Genomic DNA, 16,977 nt, shown 5'->3' on the forward strand with positions numbered 1-16,977 from the left:
CCTGTGGGAGGGGGCAGTGCCCATGGCGGGGAGATGGGCAGGTGAAAGGCACTCCCTGAGGTGGGCAGTGAGGGCCGGGGCTGGAGCAGGCGCTGATGTGGCTGCTGCCTCAGAGGCAGGTTGCCCGGCCGGCCGCCTGTACCGCGAGTGCCAGCCCGGCGAGGGATGCCCCTTCTCCTGTGCCCACATCACGCAGCAGGTGGGCTGCTTCTCTGAGGGCTGTGAGGAGGGCTGCCACTGCCCCGAGGGCACCTTCCAGCACCGCCTGGCCTGTGTGCAGGTCAGAACCTGTCCACCCCACAACCTGTCCACCCCACAACCTGTCCACCACTCCTTGCCCTGCCTGCCCTTCCTTTACCTGTCCCCTCTGTCATGTCTGTCACTTTTGCAGACCCTATCGCCCCTGGGCAGGCCCCTAAGCAGAATACAGGCTGGTGAGGCCACCTGAGGCCTCTGCTGACAGCGTTGGGGGCAGGCACAGTTAGACGCAGACTCCCGGGGTCCCTGGTTCCCCGGGAATGGGGGACACCTGCCGCCTCTGGCCTTGCCTGGCCTCTGCTCCTGACCGGCACATCTCCCAGCCCCGCCGGGGCTCTCACCCGCCCCTGTGTTTCCCGCTGACCCCTCACCCTGGCAGGGAGGGGCAGTTTCCTGCCAGGTTCTCAGGTCCCCCAACCTCACTGGCCCAGCCTCACCTTCCTGTCCTCCACTGCGGGGCATGGGTCATCACCGCCCCTCTCTTGCCTGTCACACACTTGTGGGAACAGTGCCCCTCACCTTCACTCCCCTTGGCCCCAGCTGGTCCCCCGCTGTGCATCCAGGCGGCAGCCGCGGCCAGCTCTGCTCTGCTGAGCCCAGCGGGCACACAGGGATCGCTTTCCTAATCCTAAGGCCGGCTGCCCAGTGGCCACCCCTGAGCCAGAGTTCCAGGATGCCATAGCCAGGAGGGACCAGAGCAGCTACCTGGTCTCACCTCCTAGACCTAGAGATGGTGACAGTGAGCCCCAGAGAGGGGAGGGGACACACCAAGGTCACACACAGCAGGAGAGCCAGACCCCAACCTGACATCCTGATTCCTGGCTCAGGCTCTTTCTGCCCCCGCACCGCATCTGAGTCTGTGAGGGCCTGTGTTGACGCCTCCTTGTGTCCTGCTGGGCGCTCTGTGTGGGGAAGCCAGCTCAAGCCAAGCCCAGGCCATGCCCCTCTCATGGTGTGCTCATGCCCCTGACGTGGGTGAACAGCCCCCTGCTCCTGGAAATGCTTTCCTGGAGCCTGAAGCCCTCTTCTGGGTCCTCACACTGACCCTCCCCAAGTTTCTCCAGGGCATGTGCACAGCCCGGGGTGGGTGGCCTGTGCTGTAATGCTGTCTCCTCTGCCCCACTTCCCCAGGAGTGCCCTTGTGTGCTGACAGCCTGGCTACTGCAGGAGCTGGGAGCCGCCAGAGCTGACTCTGGTCAGTCCCTCGGGCCTGGAGATGAGCTCGGCTCGGGTCAGACACTTCATACAAGCTGCGGCAACTGGTGAGGGGGATGGTGAGGGTCAAGGAGATTTTCAGAGGAGGGAGGGGTTAGAGGGTAAGAGGCCAGGAACCCCAGTCTGCCCTCTGACCCCACCTGGGCTGGGTTAACCTGGCTCTTCCCCCAGCTCCTGTGCACATGGGACGCTGTCTTGCTCCCTGGAGGACTGCTTCGAGGCCGGCGGTGGTTTCGGTCCCTGGAGCCCGTGGGGCCCATGCTCTCGCTCCTGTGGTGGGCTGGGCACCCGCACCCGCAGCCGCCAGTGTGTGCTCCCCATGCCCGTCCCCAGTGGTCAGGGCTGCCGTGGGCCCCGCCAGGGCCTTGAGTACTGCCCCAGCCCAGACTGCCCTGGTAAGGACAACAGGAAGGTGGTGGGCAGGGCTGGGGTCAGGACGGCACTGGACAAACATCTAGGAGGTCTTCTTGGAGGAGGCAGTATCTGAGGGGTTTTGAGGGAGGGAGGGAACTTTGACCAGTATTGGAAGGGAAGGGACAGCTTGAGCAAAGGCCTTGATCCTGTGCTTGGGGCCTGGGTGTCCACAGGAGCTCCAGCTGAGGAGGGCTGGACTAGGTAGCTGTGAGCCCGCAGTGGCAGCTGCCAGCCTTAGGCGTGGTCCTGGTGCACTGTGGGTACAAAACCATTTCTGAGTGGGGTTTCCTTTGGCACAGGGGCTGAAGGGTCCACGGTGGAGCCAGTGACAGGCCTTCCAGGTAGCTCCAGACTCCCTGCACCTCTGCCTCATGGCCTCCCTGTGGGAAGAGAAGCCCAGGGACCCTTCCCCCCTCCCCTGCTTCCTGGAGAGGCTGAAGCTCAGGCCCGACTCATCCCAGGAGGCGCCCTCCCCACTCCCTCCCCCAGGTGGCTGGGGCCCGTGGTCCTCCTGGTCCCCCTGCTCCAGAAGCTGCACGGACCCTGCTCGCCCTGCACGGCGCAGCCGCAGCCGCCTCTGCCTGGCTAACTGCACCATGGGTGACCCATTACAGGAGCGCCCCTGCAACCTGCCCTTGTGCACAGGTGCACCTTCCAGCCTCAACCTCTGACCCCAGCACCACCCTCGGATAACTCATTGTAACCCCCAAGTCCCAACATCTGATACCCCTCAAGTAATCATTGGTTTCTAGTGTTGACATCTCATTTCAAATCCGTGTCTGACTCCGGGCTCTGGGTCCTCTTTGCCAACCTCAGCAGCTGCTGGGGAGCCCAACTTCCAGCACATCCCTTGTTCTCTTGTGTGTGTGCTGAACTCTCCAGCCACCCCAAGGTCCCACCCAAATCCCTCTGCAGCCCTGTGAGTCTGGGATTACTGTCCCCGATGAGAAAAGGGGATACTGAGGCCCAGTTGTCAAAGCCGCACAGTAGTCAATGTCAGATCCAGACTGAGAGCCCAGAGCTCTGGACAAGGCTGGCCTGGGTGGTGGAGTTCTACCCTTAAGCCTGGGTGGTGGAGTTCTACCCTTAAGCTGGGAGCAGAGAGGAAAGGCTGGGCAGGTGTCGTGCAGCTGGGACTGGCTCCAGCTCCGCTTTGTGTCACAGAGCTGCCCCTGTGCCCTGGCCCTGGCTGTGGGGCTGGGAACTGTTCCTGGACCTCCTGGGCCCCGTGGGAACCTTGCTCCCGCAGCTGCGGGGTGGGTCAGCAGCGCCGCCTGCGGGCATACCGTCCCCCTGGGCCCAGCGGGCACTGGTGCCCCGACATCCTTACTGCCTACCAAGAGCGCCGCTTCTGTAACCTGCGAGCCTGCCCAGGTGAGGCAGCTGGGGGAGACCAGGGCGTACCCTAGGCTCTGCCCCTGGAAGGCCCCTGGCATCAGTGCCCCCTCCCAGGCACCCAGCCTACCTGTGTGGCACTTCCATCTCTGGCACCAGATCCTGACCCGGGCTCGTGGGAGAGGTGGGGGCGCCCTGCCTGAGCCGACCCCTCAGGTGGCCGTTCTCTTTCCCACACAGTGCCCGGGGGCTGGTCACGCTGGAGTCCCTGGTCCTGGTGTGACCGCAGCTGTGGCGGAGGCCAATCCCTGAGAAGCCGCAGCTGCTCGAGCCCCCCACCCAAGAACGGGGGTGCCCCCTGTGCTGGGGAGCGGCACCAGGCCCGGCTCTGCAATCCCACGCCTTGTGGTATGTCAGTGGTGACAGTCCTGTCCCACCCGTTGGGCTCCACTCTGCATGGGGCCCGGCTGCAACCTCACGGGCCAGTTTGGAAACTGAGCCGTCTGGGTGAATGGCTGGGCCTGGCATTGGGCAAGGATACCCTGAGCGTGTCTGTTGTCTGTGCCAAGGCCCAAAGATCCACCCCGGCCACCCCAACCAACAGGAGAGCTCCTCTCCGCTTTCCCACCCCCGAGGTAGGAAAGAACCACCCAGTCCTGTCATGATTTTTGGAGGCTTTGACAGTGGCCCTGTCAGAAGCGGGTGTGGCACTTGTGGGTGGTGGGTAGAGCCAGTGACTGTAGCTGAGCCTGCGCCGCCTCCTGTCACCCCCAAGCTTCAGCGTCTTTAATTGGCCCTCCCCAGCTCACCAGCCCCGTGGCATGGGTTCCCCCAGGGCTCCCCTCCTCTATCCCCACCCACCCTCTGGGGGGACACAGGCTCCAGGTGACACTGTTGGCTTTTGAGACCCACACATTTAGTCCACCTCCGCAAACATTTACTGGGTACCAGGGTAGGTGCTGAGAACTCACAGGAGGTGAGAGGAACTCACTGTCTACCTAGAATGTCCCAATCCCAGAGTCTTCCTGAGTCTTCTGTGTTTCAGTGGGCTCCAGCGTGGGGGATGGGATGGCTCCTGTAGCCTCATGGATGTAGGGAGCCCCCAGCAGGGCAGAGGGAGGGTTTCTGAGCCCTGGGCCCTCCTGACTCTGGGCCCCCCCATCTGCTTAGAGGCTGGCTGCCCAGCAGGCATGGAGGTGGTCACCTGTGCCAACCGCTGCCCCCGCCGCTGCTCAGACCTCCAGGAGGGAATTGTGTGTCAGGACGACCAGGTCTGCCAGAAGGGCTGCCGCTGCCCAAAGGGTAGGTGCTGCCCTGTCCTTCAGGAGTATCAGGGTGGCTGAGTGGGAAGGTGTGGGTGGGGCCAGGGGTGCCAGCTCCAGCCCTTGCCCCACAGGGTCTCTGGAGCAGGATGGCGGCTGCGTGCCAATTGGGCACTGTGACTGCACCGATGCCCAGGGCCACATTTGGGCCCCGGGGAGCCAGCACCAGGATGCCTGCAACAACTGCTCATGCCAAGCTGGGCGGCTCTTCTGCACGGCTCAGCCCTGCCCGCCTCCCACCCATTGTGCCTGGAGCCACTGGTCGGCCTGGAGTCCCTGCAGCCACTCATGTGGGCCCGGAGGGCAGCAGAGCCGCTTCCGGTATGGGGCTGGCAGGGCTAGAGGTCCCCTCTGCCACCCAGGGCCTCACTCTGCAAGGTGCAGTCTCCCTTCTGACAGAGTTCCTAGGTCCCACTCTCACCAGTGACAGCACCACCCCAGACCCTGGCCAGCTCTGTCCCTGGTTGCCCTGGCTTTTCCTTAGCTGTCTCCATGCCCACCCTGAGGTGTCCTGTCAGGGTGTCTCACCAGAAGACAGACAAGTGATGAGGGGCCTGGGCCATCTCTCACCTCCTCTGCCCTGGCCCCACCCAGGTCCTCCACGTCGGGCTCATGGGCCCCGGAGTGTCGCGAGGAACAGTCCCAGAGCCAGCCCTGTCCTCAGCCCTCGTGCCCACCCCTGTGCCTGCAGGGCACTCGCCCCCGCACCCTGGGGGACAGCTGGCTGCACGGGGAGTGCCAGCAGTGGTGAGTGCAGGGCAGGGAGCGGGGCTGGAGCCGCCCTGCTGGAGAGCAGAGTCCTGAGTCCTGGCTCTTTCCCAGCTCCTGCACCCCGGAGGGTGTGATCTGTGAAGACACAGAGTGTGCAGGTCTGGGCTGCCTCTGGATCCCCGCCTCAGCCATGCTTCTAGCCTCATGCTTTGCCTGCCATGTGCTCTGGGCCTCATTTTCTCCCACCTTACTTAACTGCCACTCCCTGGGCCACCCTGCATGTCCCGACCCAGTCCTCTGGCCTTTGCTCCCTCCACCTCCTCTGACCTCACCTGTGCCCTCCCACAGTGCCTGAGGCCTGGACACTGTGGTCCTCCTGGTCTGACTGCCCTGTCTCCTGTGGAGGTGGAAACCAGGTCCGAACCCGGGCCTGCAGGGCCGCAGCCCCTCACCATGGGAGCCCACCCTGCCTGGGCCCTGACACCCAGACCCAGCCCTGCGGGCAGCAGCCTTGCCCAGGGCTGCTGGAGGCCTGCTCCTGGGGCCCGTGGGGGCCCTGTTCCCGCAGCTGTGGCCCGGGCCTGGCCTCTCGCTCTGGGTCCTGCCCCTGCCTGATAGCCAAGGCCGACCCCACCTGCAATGGCACCTTCCTCCACCTGGACACCCAGGGCTGCTACCCAGGGCCCTGCCCGGGTGAGTGTGCCGGGGAAGTGAAATCACCTCCCCACTTTTCCTACCTTGGGAGATTCAGAAAATAAATATTTTTCTAGTTCCCGGATGATCCCTTCAAATAAGCCTGCCCTGTCTGTGCTCCCCAGGGTCTGGGGTGGTGCTGTCACTGGTGAGAGTGGGACCTAGGAATTCTCTGTCAGAAGGGTTTTGCTCAGTTCCTTTCGTCTTCCCACCATCTCTTCTCTTGGGCCCTCCTTGTGGGGTGAGAGGGCGTCCAGCCAGCCCAGCCTTTCAGGCCCCTCTTGCCTGTTTCCTGTGGAGGGTGTCAGCAGGGCTGGGGTGAGAGGGAGGGCAGGCAGGGGAGAGGGGGGCTGACACACCCCTCTGGTCCCTAGAGGAGTGTGTGTGGAGCAGCTGGAGCAGCTGGACGCGCTGCTCTTGCCGGGTGCTGGTGCAGCAGCGCTACCGACACCAGGGCCCGGCATCCCAAGGGGCCAGGACAGGCGCCCCCTGCACGCGGCTGGATGGCCACTTCCGGCCTTGCCTTATCGGCAACTGTTCTGGTGAGGCTCCAGGAGCAAGAAAACAGGGAGCTGAGCAGGGCAGCAGCCACCAAGGGTCCCTGTTGGAACTCCCTGCTCCCCTCACAGCCAATGTAATGCCCCCAAGACCTCAAAGCGGCTGCCTGCGCCTGTGCCCGCACCCGTGCCTGCCCTCGGACCCAGCCGCTCCCCTGCTCTCCCCAGATACTCCGTCACAGCTGCGCCCCCAATCCCTCACCACAATTTGTCCACCCTGCAGTTGCCAGCCCGCCTGTGACTTTAGCCCGTGTAGCTGCCCTCTAGGAGGGTGTCTTGCCCGCCTCCTGCTGCGGCTGCCCTCCTGCCTTCCATCTCTGCCCCTGTCTCCTATCTCTGCCCCTCTGTCTCCCATCTGCCAATCTCTGGAGCACCTGCCAGGCCCCTCACTCCTGCAGCCCCCTCCTCAGCTGCCTCCTCCAGGCATCCTCCTGGCTCTCCAAGGCCCAACCCATCCTGATCTTCCCTGGAGGTGCCCACAGGAGCTGAGTGGGTGCCAGATGGGGGACACTGGTTTGTTCTGACATGTGGAGGGTGGGCATCTTGTACTCTTGCCAGGTGACCCCAAGGGGCCTCAGTGGAACCATGCAGCATGTTCTCTGGGCTTTGGGAGTGGTGTCTCTGGGCTGTTCCCCCACCAGCCTGCCTCTCCCGCATCTCCCCCAGAGGACAGCTGCACGCCTCCCTTTGAGTTCCATGCCTGCGGCTCCCCCTGCGCTGGGCTCTGTGCCACACACCTGAGCCATCAGCTCTGCCAGGACCTGCCGCCCTGCCAGCCGGGCTGCTACTGCCCCAAGGTGAGAGCTGGGAGCTGGGGCAACTTCCAAGAAAAAGGGGGTCCTCTGCCCACCCTCCCACTCCTCCTTATCTCTGTGATGTCCATGGTGACCCCACCTCCTTCAAACTCCTTGGAACTTGGTGCCTCCTCCCAGCTTGCCGTTCACTCGGCATCATGCATATGCACCTGCTGCAGGCAGGGCACAGTGCTGGGTGCTGGGATGACACGATGATCACTGTCCCGTCTCTCCTTCCACCCAGGGGCTGCTGGAGCAGGCTGGGGGCTGCATTCCTCCGGAGCAGTGTAACTGCTGGCATACCTCAGCAGCGGGAGCCAGGATAACCCTGGCCCCTGGGGACCGCCTGCAGCTGGGCTGTAAGGAGTGGTGAGTGATGGGGGAAGGAGTTAGGGTGTAAGGAGTGATGAGTGACGGGGGAAGGGAGACAGAGTGCTGGGGCCAGGGAATAGGGCAGGGAGGCCTGGGGGGCCCAGTCCAGCCTCAGGACAGAAGACTATGAGATGCCAGAGTTTGTAGCTCCCTTATCTTGCCCCAAATGTGCCTAGGGCTCAGGTTACCCTTGTATGACCGCCCCCCCGCCCGGGAGGTCCTGGGCTGGGTCCTGCCTCCCTTAGTCTACCCTGACCACCCCCTCCCGCAGTGAATGCCGGCGTGGGGAGCTGCACTGCACCAGCCAGGACTGTCAAGGTAACCCTGACCTATGGAGACAACTGTCCCCATTGTTTGGGACTGGGGGATTTCTGGGATGCAGAACTTTCAGTGCTAAGACGGGGACAGTCCCAGGCAAACAGGGATGGCAAACACCCTACCCTGCCCCCACACCACCCTCCCCTGCCCCCACACCACCCTCAGCCTTCCTGTTTCCAGCATTTCCTGGTCATGACCCTGAGCCCCTCCTGCCTGTCCACCAGGGTCTCTGGGCTGGGGGGCGGTCACTGGGAAGGGCACCCACACCCTGCCGTTCCAGGTCTTCTGCCTCTGAGTGAGTGGTCCGAGTGGTCGCCCTGTGGGCCCTGCCTGCCGCCCAGTGCCCTGGACCCTGCCTCCAGAACTGCCCTAGAGGAGCGCTGGCTCCAGGATGCAACCAGCCTCTCTCCCACCTCGGCCCCGCTGCTGGCTTCAGAGCAGCACCGCCACCGGCTCTGTCTGGATCCTGCGACAGGGAGGCCCTGGACTGGAGCCCCTCACCTCTGCACTGCACCCCTCCGCCAGCAGCGCCTCTGCCCTGACCCTGGAGCCTGCCCTGGTAATGGCGAGAGGCAGAGGCCACAGGACAGGAGGGGCCTGGAGTGCAGGTTGGGGGAACCTTGTGGAAGGGGCTAGGCTATAGAGCGCATTGATCTGCTGCCCCTCCTGCTTGCCTCTAGGGCCTGCAGGATTTGAAGCTGGGGTGGGGTCCAGGCAGCAGCTAGAAAGAGGAGCTGGAGGGCCTAGAGGGCTTTAAGGCCAGCCGGAGCGTTTGCAGCGACAGAACTCAAGCCTTGAGGGGAAGGCTGGAGGTGGGCCTGGGTACTGACTCCATTGTGCCTTCCCCAGACTCGTGCCAGTGGAGTCTGTGGGGGCCATGGAGCCCCTGCCAGATGCCCTGCAGTGGGGGGTTCAGGCTACGCTGGAGAGGGACAGAGGCCCCCACTGGAGGAGGCTGCCGGGGGCCATGGGCTCAGACAGAAAGCTGCAACAGAGGGCCCTGCCCAGGTAACTCCCATCCCTGCATCCAGAGGAGGGTCTGGGACAGGAACATCTGAGATCAAACCTGAGGGGAGAGTTGCCTCTACCCCAGAGCCGTGCAGTAGAAGCGGGGAGCCAAAAGTGTCCCCAACACGGACTCCTATCATCTGATGCTCAGGTGAGAGCTGCGAGGCCCGAAACACTGTACTCACCCTCGACTGTGCCAACCAGTGCCCACGCAGCTGTGCCGACCTCTGGGACCGCGTTCAGTGTCTACAGGGACCCTGCCGCCCAGGTAGCCAGCAGGTCCCACCCCCTGGCTGGGAGTTCCCGGAAAGCCTGGGCATCCCGCAACTGCCTCCTGTTCCCAGAGAGTGTGTGATCTCGGGCAGGGGTGGGGGAAGTTCAGACTGCTGGGTCATGAGTGGCGGGGCAGGAAAGTGGTCACTTTCAGCAGCCAGCTCTGAGTCCTGCAAGGAGTGAGCGTCACTCAGGGCCACTGTTCCATGTGGATGCTCAGGTGGCTGTCAGGGTTACTGGGTGGTGCCCACACAGGCTAGAGCAGCCCTTTCCTGTGCATGGGCAGTGGGAGGCACTGTGGAAACCAGGCTTTGAACTCGATCTGGTTGCCGGGGGAGGATCCATTGGGTAAGCCCTGCCTGAGCAGCCAATCTTGTTCGGCCTGTTTACCCACATCCCTAGGCTGCCGCTGTCCCCCTGGCCAGCTGGTCCAGGATGGGCACTGTGTGCCAATCTCCTCTTGCCGCTGTGGCCTCCCTAGTGCCAATGCCTCTTGGGAGCTGGCCCCGGACCAGGTGGTGCAGCTGGACTGCCAAAACTGGTATGGCTGCAGCCCCGCCAGGGCTAAGGGAGCTTTGGGTGGAGGCATGGGGCAGGTCAGCCTTCGTCAGCATTGCTGGGGAGCAAGGGTTATGTTCACCCTGACTGGAGCCCTTTGTGCTTACCCCTGTGCACAGCACCTGTGTCAACGGGTCCCTGGTGTGCCCACACCAGGAGTGTCCAGTCCTTGGGCCTTGGTCAGCCTGGAGCAGTTGCTCGGCCCCCTGTGGTGGGGGCACTATGGAGCGACATCGGAGCTGTGAGGGAGGTCCTGGGATGGCACCATGCCAGGCCCAGGACACGGAGCAATGGCAGGAGTGTAACCTGCAGCCCTGCCCGGGTGAGTGTCCTGGGTGGCAGGTGAGTGATCCCTCCATTGCTGCCGAGCCCAGGCCCTGCCCCAGTTGTGGGGGGTAGGTGTGGGAAGAGGAGTTCGGACTCCGGGCAGCCCCCTCCCTGGGACTGGAGTTGCTGGGTCCCTCCCATCTCCCTATCTGTGTGCACCCCACAGAGTGCCCCCCTGGCCAGGTGCTTAGTGCCTGTGCCACCTCATGCCCACGCCTCTGCTGGCATCTGCAGCCTGGTGCCATCTGTGTGCAGGAGCCCTGCCAGCCTGGCTGTGGCTGCCCTGGAGGGCAGGTGGGTATTGGGTGCTGTGTCCTGACTCCCTGTGGGGGAAGCCGGCAGGTGGGGAGGGAAGAGGCGGTGGTCTGAGTGTCACTGAACCTGCCTCGCTGCAGCTGCTGCACAATGGCACGTGCATGCCTCCCGCTGCCTGCCCCTGCACCCAGCATTCTCTGCCCTGGGGCCTCACCCTGACCCTGGAAGAGCAGGCCCAGGAGCTGCCCCCAGGGACTGTGCTCACCCGGAACTGCACCCGCTGGTGAGGGCCTGGCCCTGGGGTGGGGAGCCGGGATGAGGAAGGGTGTGGAGGAGGGCATGGGAGGCATCTGAGTATGCTTCTGTCTTCCCAGTGTCTGCCATGGTGGAGCCTTCAGCTGTTCCCTTATTGACTGTCAGGGTGAGATGTGGCCGTCCATGCCCTCTGTACCTCCAAAGTCAAGGCCCGGGACTGGCACTGAGGAGGAGAGGAGGGCCCTGCTCACAGCCTAGGCAGAGCTTCAAGAAGCCCTCCCCCGTCTGTCCACACTGACCTCTCTCTAACCGGAGACCCGGCACCCCTGCCCAGGGCTCCCTGGGGTACTCAGTGTGGTCTGCCCCACTTGTGGGGCATTCCCTAGCACATGGTGTACACAGAGCCAGGGCTGTGAGTGACGCCAGGCGGTGGAAGGTTCTTTCCCTGCCAGGGAAGAAACTGAGGTCTGGAGGGGTGAGCAGAAATGAGGGGCCTGGCCTGGCAGCCCCCGGGCGGTAGCATTTCCCCCGTGCAGTACAGTGTTGCCCCAGTCTGATCAAGACCAAGGGCCCACCCACCGTGTGCCCAGCTCTGCCACGCTGGGCTCTGTGAATGCAGACGCAGCATGGCCAGCCTCCAGGCAGACCACCCCCCAGAACAGGCAGAGACAGGGGACAGTCTCCAGGCCTCTGACAAGCAGGCAGCACCCCAGAGGGTGAGACATCAGTGCTGAGAATAGAGGCTGGGTGGACAGGATTGGTCAGGGAGGCTTTTCTGAAGGAGGTGAGACCTGGCCTGGGTCCAGCTAGTGTTTGAGTGGGTGGATAAGAAAGATCAGGAGGTGTGGTTGGAGGCTACTGCGGCTGAGAAGGCAGGACGGGGACATGAGGGTGCTCAGCCTGGGAGGGGCGGAATCGAGGCTGGATCCAGGGCTGACTGGAAAGGTGGGTTGGATGGTCTTCCCTGGCAGAGTGCCCCCCTGGAGAAATGTGGCAGCAGGTGGCCCCGGGGGAGCTGGGGCTCTGCGAGCAGACATGCCAGGAGATGAATGCCACAGAGACCCGGAGTAACTGCAGTTCGGCTCGAGCCTCAGGCTGTGTGTGCCAGCCTGGGCACTTCCGCAGCCAGGCAGGCCCCTGTGTCCCTGAAGACCTCTGCGAGTGCTGGCACCTCGGGCATCCCCACCTGGTGAGACACAGAACCCCCTGTGCTACCACCCACCCATTCCTGACCTCAAGCTGTAACTCCATCTGTCTGTAACTCCACTGGCTCCTTCCCCTACTCCAGGCTCTGCAGCAGCCAGCAGGGCTCCGCTCTCCCCCTGGACTGTCTCTGGCCCCAACAATTCATCTCCTTCCTGGGTCTCTTGTTGCCCGACTCCATCCAAGCCCATTGCCCCAGATAGGCACTCACAGTCTGGGCTTGGGGGTCAGGAATACTATTATAGAAAAGTCTACAAGTTGGAGCTGGGCACTTGTAGACAAGGTGGCTCATGCCTGTAATCCCAGCACTTTGGGAGGCTGAGGTAGGCGGATCATGAGGTCAAGAGATCAAGACTATTCTGGCCAACGTGGTAAAACCCATCTCTACTAAAAATACAAAAATTAGCTGGGAGTGGTGGTGCGTGCCTGTAGTCCCAGCTACTCGGGAGGCTGAGGCAGGAGAATCACTTGAACTGGGAGCTTGCAGTGAGCCAAGATTATGCCACTGCACTCCAGCCTGGCGACAGAGCGAGACTCTGATAGATAGATAGATAGATAGATAAATAAATGAATAAATAAATAAAATAAATAAATAATAAAAGAGAGAGAAAAAGCTACAAGTTGGTAGAGACCAAGAGGAGGCTCTCTCCTACTCTCCCCAGCCTGGATCTGAATGGCAGGAGGCCTGTGAGAGCTGCCTCTGCCGCAGTGGGAGGCCTGTCTGCACCCAGCGCTGCTCCCCGCTCACCTGTGCTCAGGTACTCCCTGCATCCCTGCTCCTCTCTGGGGTGGCTCCCCCCTCACCTGTGCTCAGCTAGCCCCTGCAGCCCTACTACCCTCCTGGTTCCTCAGGCTCCTTCCTGGGACCCTCCTCTGGGGAGGGCGGGCCGGACTCTAGGTGTCAGGACCACCTTGGGGCTCTCTCTCTCTCTGCAGGGTGAGGAGATGGTGCTGGAGCCAGGGAGCTGCTGTCCCTCTTGCCGCAGGGAGGCTCCGGGTATGGAGGGAACCTGGGCACATTGTGGGGTGCCTCTCCCTGGTCTAGACCCTTCTCCTCTGCCGCCCCACACCTGGCCTTTTCAGCCTGGCAGGTGCCTGCCTGGTGCCTGCCTCCCCCAGGCCGACCTGCCATGGGGATTTGAGGAGTGAAGACCCCAGCACATGCCACAGCGCCTGGCTGTGCCCCAACCCACGTGTTCCCCTCAGACCCAGGCCCTGCCCCTCTTCCCACAGTCCCCTCGTCACCTCCTCCTCCTGTGCTCTGTCCCCCCCAAGTCCCCTCAGTCACCTCCTCCTGTGCCCTGTCCCCCCCCACAGTCCCCTCAGTCACCTCCTCCTCCTGTGCTCTGTCCCCCCCACAGTCCCCTCGTCACCTCCTCCTCCTGTGCTCTGTCCCCTCCAAGTCCCCTCAGTCACCTCCTCCTCCTCTGCCCTCCCCCACAATCCCCTCTGCCACCTCTTCCTCCTGTGCCTTCCCCCATAGTCCTCTCAGTCCCCTCCACCTCCTGTGCCTCCCCCACACAGTCCCCAGTCCCCTCTTCCTCCTGTGCCCTCCCCACAGTCCCCTCATTCCCCTTCTCCTCCTGTGCCCTCCCTACAGTCCCCTCTGCCACGTCCACCTCCTGTGCCCTCCCCACAGTCCCGTCCCCTCCCCTCCTCCTCCTGTGTCCTCCCACAGTCCCCTCCTCCTCATGTCCTCCCACAGTCCCCTCTGTCACCTTCTCCTCCTGTGCCCTCAGCACAGTCCCCTCAGTCACCTCCACCTCCTGTGCCCTCCCCACAGTCCTGTCCCCTCCCCTCCTCCTCCTGTGTCCTCCCACAGTCCCCTCCTCCTCCTGTGCCCTCCACACAGTCCCCAGTCACCTCCACCTTCTGTGCCTACCTCCTCCACAGTCCCCTCTGCCTCCTGTGCCCTGCCCCCACCTCCTGCCACTCAATGCCCCTCCCCACAGAGGAGCAGTTGCCCTCCTGCCAGCTCCTCACGGAGCTTCGAAACTTCACCAAAGGGACCTGCTACCTGGACAAGGTAGAAGTGAGCTACTGCAGTGGGTACTGCCCGTCCAGCACCCATGTCATGCCAGAGGTGAGCCAGGGACCTGCCGTCCAGGCCAGGGGAGTCGCACTGGCCAGTGGCTGCCGCGGGCTGTACTGAGCCTGGGACCTGGGCACAGCCAGAGGCCACGAGGCACAAGGTGCTTCTCATGGAGATAACAGTGGAGTCGGGGAGGCGGATGGTCAGAGCTTTCCCCAAGGCAGTGGTGTGCACCTGCGGGTTGGCCCAGAGGTTTTACTAGGTGCCTGACCCCCTCCCACAGAGGTCTTCTGTGGTCCCACACCATTCCCAGAGTGTGTCCGCTGTGCCCCTCAAGGCAATGAGCCAGGAGCCCAGCAAAGAAAGGCATGGAGGAGCTAAGCTAACCTCTGAAATTAGAACCCGTCACACGGTGCATGAGAGCATGAGAGCTCTGCCGGAATGCCCTTTCTACAGAGAGGATCACCGCACACATTTCCCACAAGCTGTCCGAGCCAGGCTGGCTCTGAGTCTTGGGCAGGGCTCCACTCTGCGTTTGCCCTCTGTGGACCCAGAAGTCCTGATCCTTCTTGGGATCATCCGAGGGGCTCTGTGCCCACCCTGAGTCCCCTCAGCCTGAGCCTGATGAGCTGTGACCTGAGCTGCCTCCTGCCAGGGTCCTCTCTCCAGCTCCACTCCCACTACCGCCTGCCCCTGGGCCCACCTCGCGTCCCTCCCACCTCAGTCCACCTGGTTTACCTCATCCTGGAAGACAAGGATGCTTTCCTACCTGGTCCCCAAAGACACAGCCCCTTAACCCTCAGCCGCTCTACGGCTCCCCCAGGTGCGTCCTGGACCTCCTTGGAAATACCTTCCCAAATCACTTTTGGAATTTTTTTCACACTTTTAGAATTTCTAAAACATAGAGTGAGAAAAGAGAGAAAGTAATTAAGAGATGCATAGAAATTGGAGGGATAATTTTTTGCTGAATAACCTCTGGCAGTTTTTGAACCTGGCATTGTATGAATGTGTACTACCCATTTCAAAGTAAAATTATGAAGAGAATTATACATAAAATTAAATGATGTGCTCACAGGACTCTGATAGAGGTGCTTTAACCACAGTGCACAGGGATCTGCTTTGGAGAACTCACTTTGCATTTGGGATCAGAACTATGCAGTTAGAACGGACTTACTTGTAGTTTCATCTATAAGTCTGTCTGTCCAACTAGACTCAGCCCCTTGCGGTAGAAATATGTCTTTCCCCTGCAGCCAGGAGGCACTGATGGGCACGTTCAAAGGATTCGCTTAACCTGGAGGTTGTTGGACATTCAGACAGTGGGGGTGAAGGAGGTGGGCTTCTTGCGAAAGGGGCTTGGCAGTGGCCCAGCCACCCTGATCAGTGAAGAGGGTGTGCTCTGGCCCTCCCGCCATCCCACCCCGCCTAAAATGGGAAAGGCCAAGAGGGGAGGAAACTCCATTTGGCCCTAGTTCACCCACTCCCTCACGCCCAGGAGCCATACCTGCAGAGCCAGTGTGACTGCTGCAGCTACCGTCTAGACCCGGAGAGCCCCGTGCGGATCCTGAACCTGCGCTGTCTGGGTGGTCACACAGAGCCCGTGGTGCTGCCAGTCATCCACAGCTGCCAGTGCAGCTCCTGCCAGGGTGGGTCTGGGCAGGGCTCCGGGCAGGGAGGGGACGGGGAAGGAGCCTGGGCAAGGACCCAGTGTTGTGAACTAGACCCAGGAACACACACATAGCTCCTCCTTCCATCATTCTTCCTTGAGTTCTTCTAGTCCATGTTTTTCCTTCTTCTCAGTGTTCTTGTTCATTTCATCTCCTATCATGTGTAAGTGTGGGTGTCTGGAGTAATTGTACCTTGTTAAACCCCAGCTCATCTCACCTTTTTTTTTTTTTTTTTTTTTGAGAAGGGGGTCTCACTCTGTCACCCAGGCTGGAGTGCAGTTGCGTGGTCTCGGCTCACTGCAGCCTGGAACTCCTGGGCTCAAGTGATCCTTCTGCCTCAGCCTCCCGAGTAGCTGGGACCACAGGTCACAGGTGTGAGCCACCATGCCTGGCTAATTTTTCTTTGTAGAGACAGGGTTTCACCATGTTGCCCAGGCTGATCTTGAATTCCTGGGCTCAAGTGATCCACCTGCCTCGGCCTCCAAAAGTGCTGGAGTTACAGGCAGGAGCCACTGCGCCCTGGCCCCTGACCTCATCTTTTAAGCAGGGCTAACACTGCTGTGCAGGCTTGTTGGGTGGAACCTGGTGAAGGCATGCATGTGAAGTGGCTGGCAGGTGCCTAGTTCTGTTAAGTACCTGCCATATGATAACCTGAGGTCCCACTGTGTGGCACGTGAGGGGGAAACAGGTGGAAGGCACCAATGCCGCCTGGGTGGAGCACAGTAGAAGGCCTGGTGTTGGTTCTGGGCTTTCTTCTGGCACCAGCCTGACAAGTCTGCCTCTCTTACTAACCCATCTCCCCCTCATGTGTCCCCTAGGAGGTGACTTCTCAAAGCACTAACAAGCTCCGCTGGTTGAGTCCACAGCCGTCCCTCTTGTGATCATGGGACTCAGCAGCACTGACTATGTCCTCCCACATTCTCTCACCTGCCTCCAACTGGGGGTCCATGACTTGGCATTAGCATGTTCCAAATAAAGTGACACTGGCAGCAAGTCACTGTGCAGCGTCTCTATCCTGGGGCTCAGAGGGAAGAGGGAGGGTGGGCCTGAGTCCTGGCCTGGACCCATGTAAGGACTTTGTCTCCTGGAGACCTCTGCACATCTGCTATGGACTCAAGATGGCATTCCCCATGACTGGTGAACCTGGACAAATCATTCCCATATCTGAGCCTCAGTTCCATCTGTAGCAGGACAGGCTTGAATGGAGCCTGAAGACCTCCCGTATTAGACGTCACTAGTGTCCCAGGTCATATTCCTCCACCCAATGTGATTTCAGCTGTGGAGGACAGTCTGCTACATGTGGGCTGATGTCTGCTTCTCCCTCTCCTTTTTACAACCTCCCTTTTTACACCACCACTCTGCCCACTTCCCAGTTGCTTTCCTTGTTTTATTCAAAGTCCTATCCTACCTTGT

General features: G+C 61.6%; 1 protein-coding gene across 1 annotated transcript in view; it reads left to right on the plus strand.

Annotated features, from left to right (window-relative positions):
- SSPO (SCO-spondin) overlaps nt 1–16,553 on the plus strand; it is a 58,029-nt gene extending 41,476 nt beyond the window's left edge. Inside the window, 30 exon segments of the mRNA XM_011941434.1 lie at nt 114–280; nt 1,390–1,520; nt 1,645–1,868; nt 2,187–2,228; nt 2,377–2,532; nt 3,052–3,261; nt 3,463–3,630; nt 4,393–4,524; nt 4,619–4,865; nt 5,139–5,291; nt 5,367–5,413; nt 5,604–5,948; nt 6,323–6,490; nt 7,172–7,302; nt 7,544–7,668; nt 7,943–7,989; nt 8,270–8,548; nt 8,839–8,997; nt 9,149–9,265; nt 9,673–9,811; nt 9,948–10,150; nt 10,322–10,449; nt 10,551–10,693; nt 10,785–10,831; nt 11,637–11,854; nt 12,531–12,626; nt 12,805–12,865; nt 13,821–13,951; nt 15,393–15,543; nt 16,383–16,553. Of these exon segments, the coding sequence (XP_011796824.1) occupies nt 114–280; nt 1,390–1,520; nt 1,645–1,868; nt 2,187–2,228; nt 2,377–2,532; nt 3,052–3,261; nt 3,463–3,630; nt 4,393–4,524; nt 4,619–4,865; nt 5,139–5,291; nt 5,367–5,413; nt 5,604–5,948; nt 6,323–6,490; nt 7,172–7,302; nt 7,544–7,668; nt 7,943–7,989; nt 8,270–8,548; nt 8,839–8,997; nt 9,149–9,265; nt 9,673–9,811; nt 9,948–10,150; nt 10,322–10,449; nt 10,551–10,693; nt 10,785–10,831; nt 11,637–11,854; nt 12,531–12,626; nt 12,805–12,865; nt 13,821–13,951; nt 15,393–15,543; nt 16,383–16,405 (4,388 nt within the window). The 3' untranslated portion in view covers nt 16,406–16,553.
- The last annotated feature ends 424 nt before the right edge of the window (nt 16,554–16,977 follow it).

This window comes from Colobus angolensis, unplaced genomic scaffold (assembly GCF_000951035.1).
Source record: "Colobus angolensis palliatus isolate OR3802 unplaced genomic scaffold, Cang.pa_1.0 Scaffold2, whole genome shotgun sequence".
Classification (NCBI taxonomy): Eukaryota; Metazoa; Chordata; class Mammalia; order Primates; family Cercopithecidae; genus Colobus; species Colobus angolensis.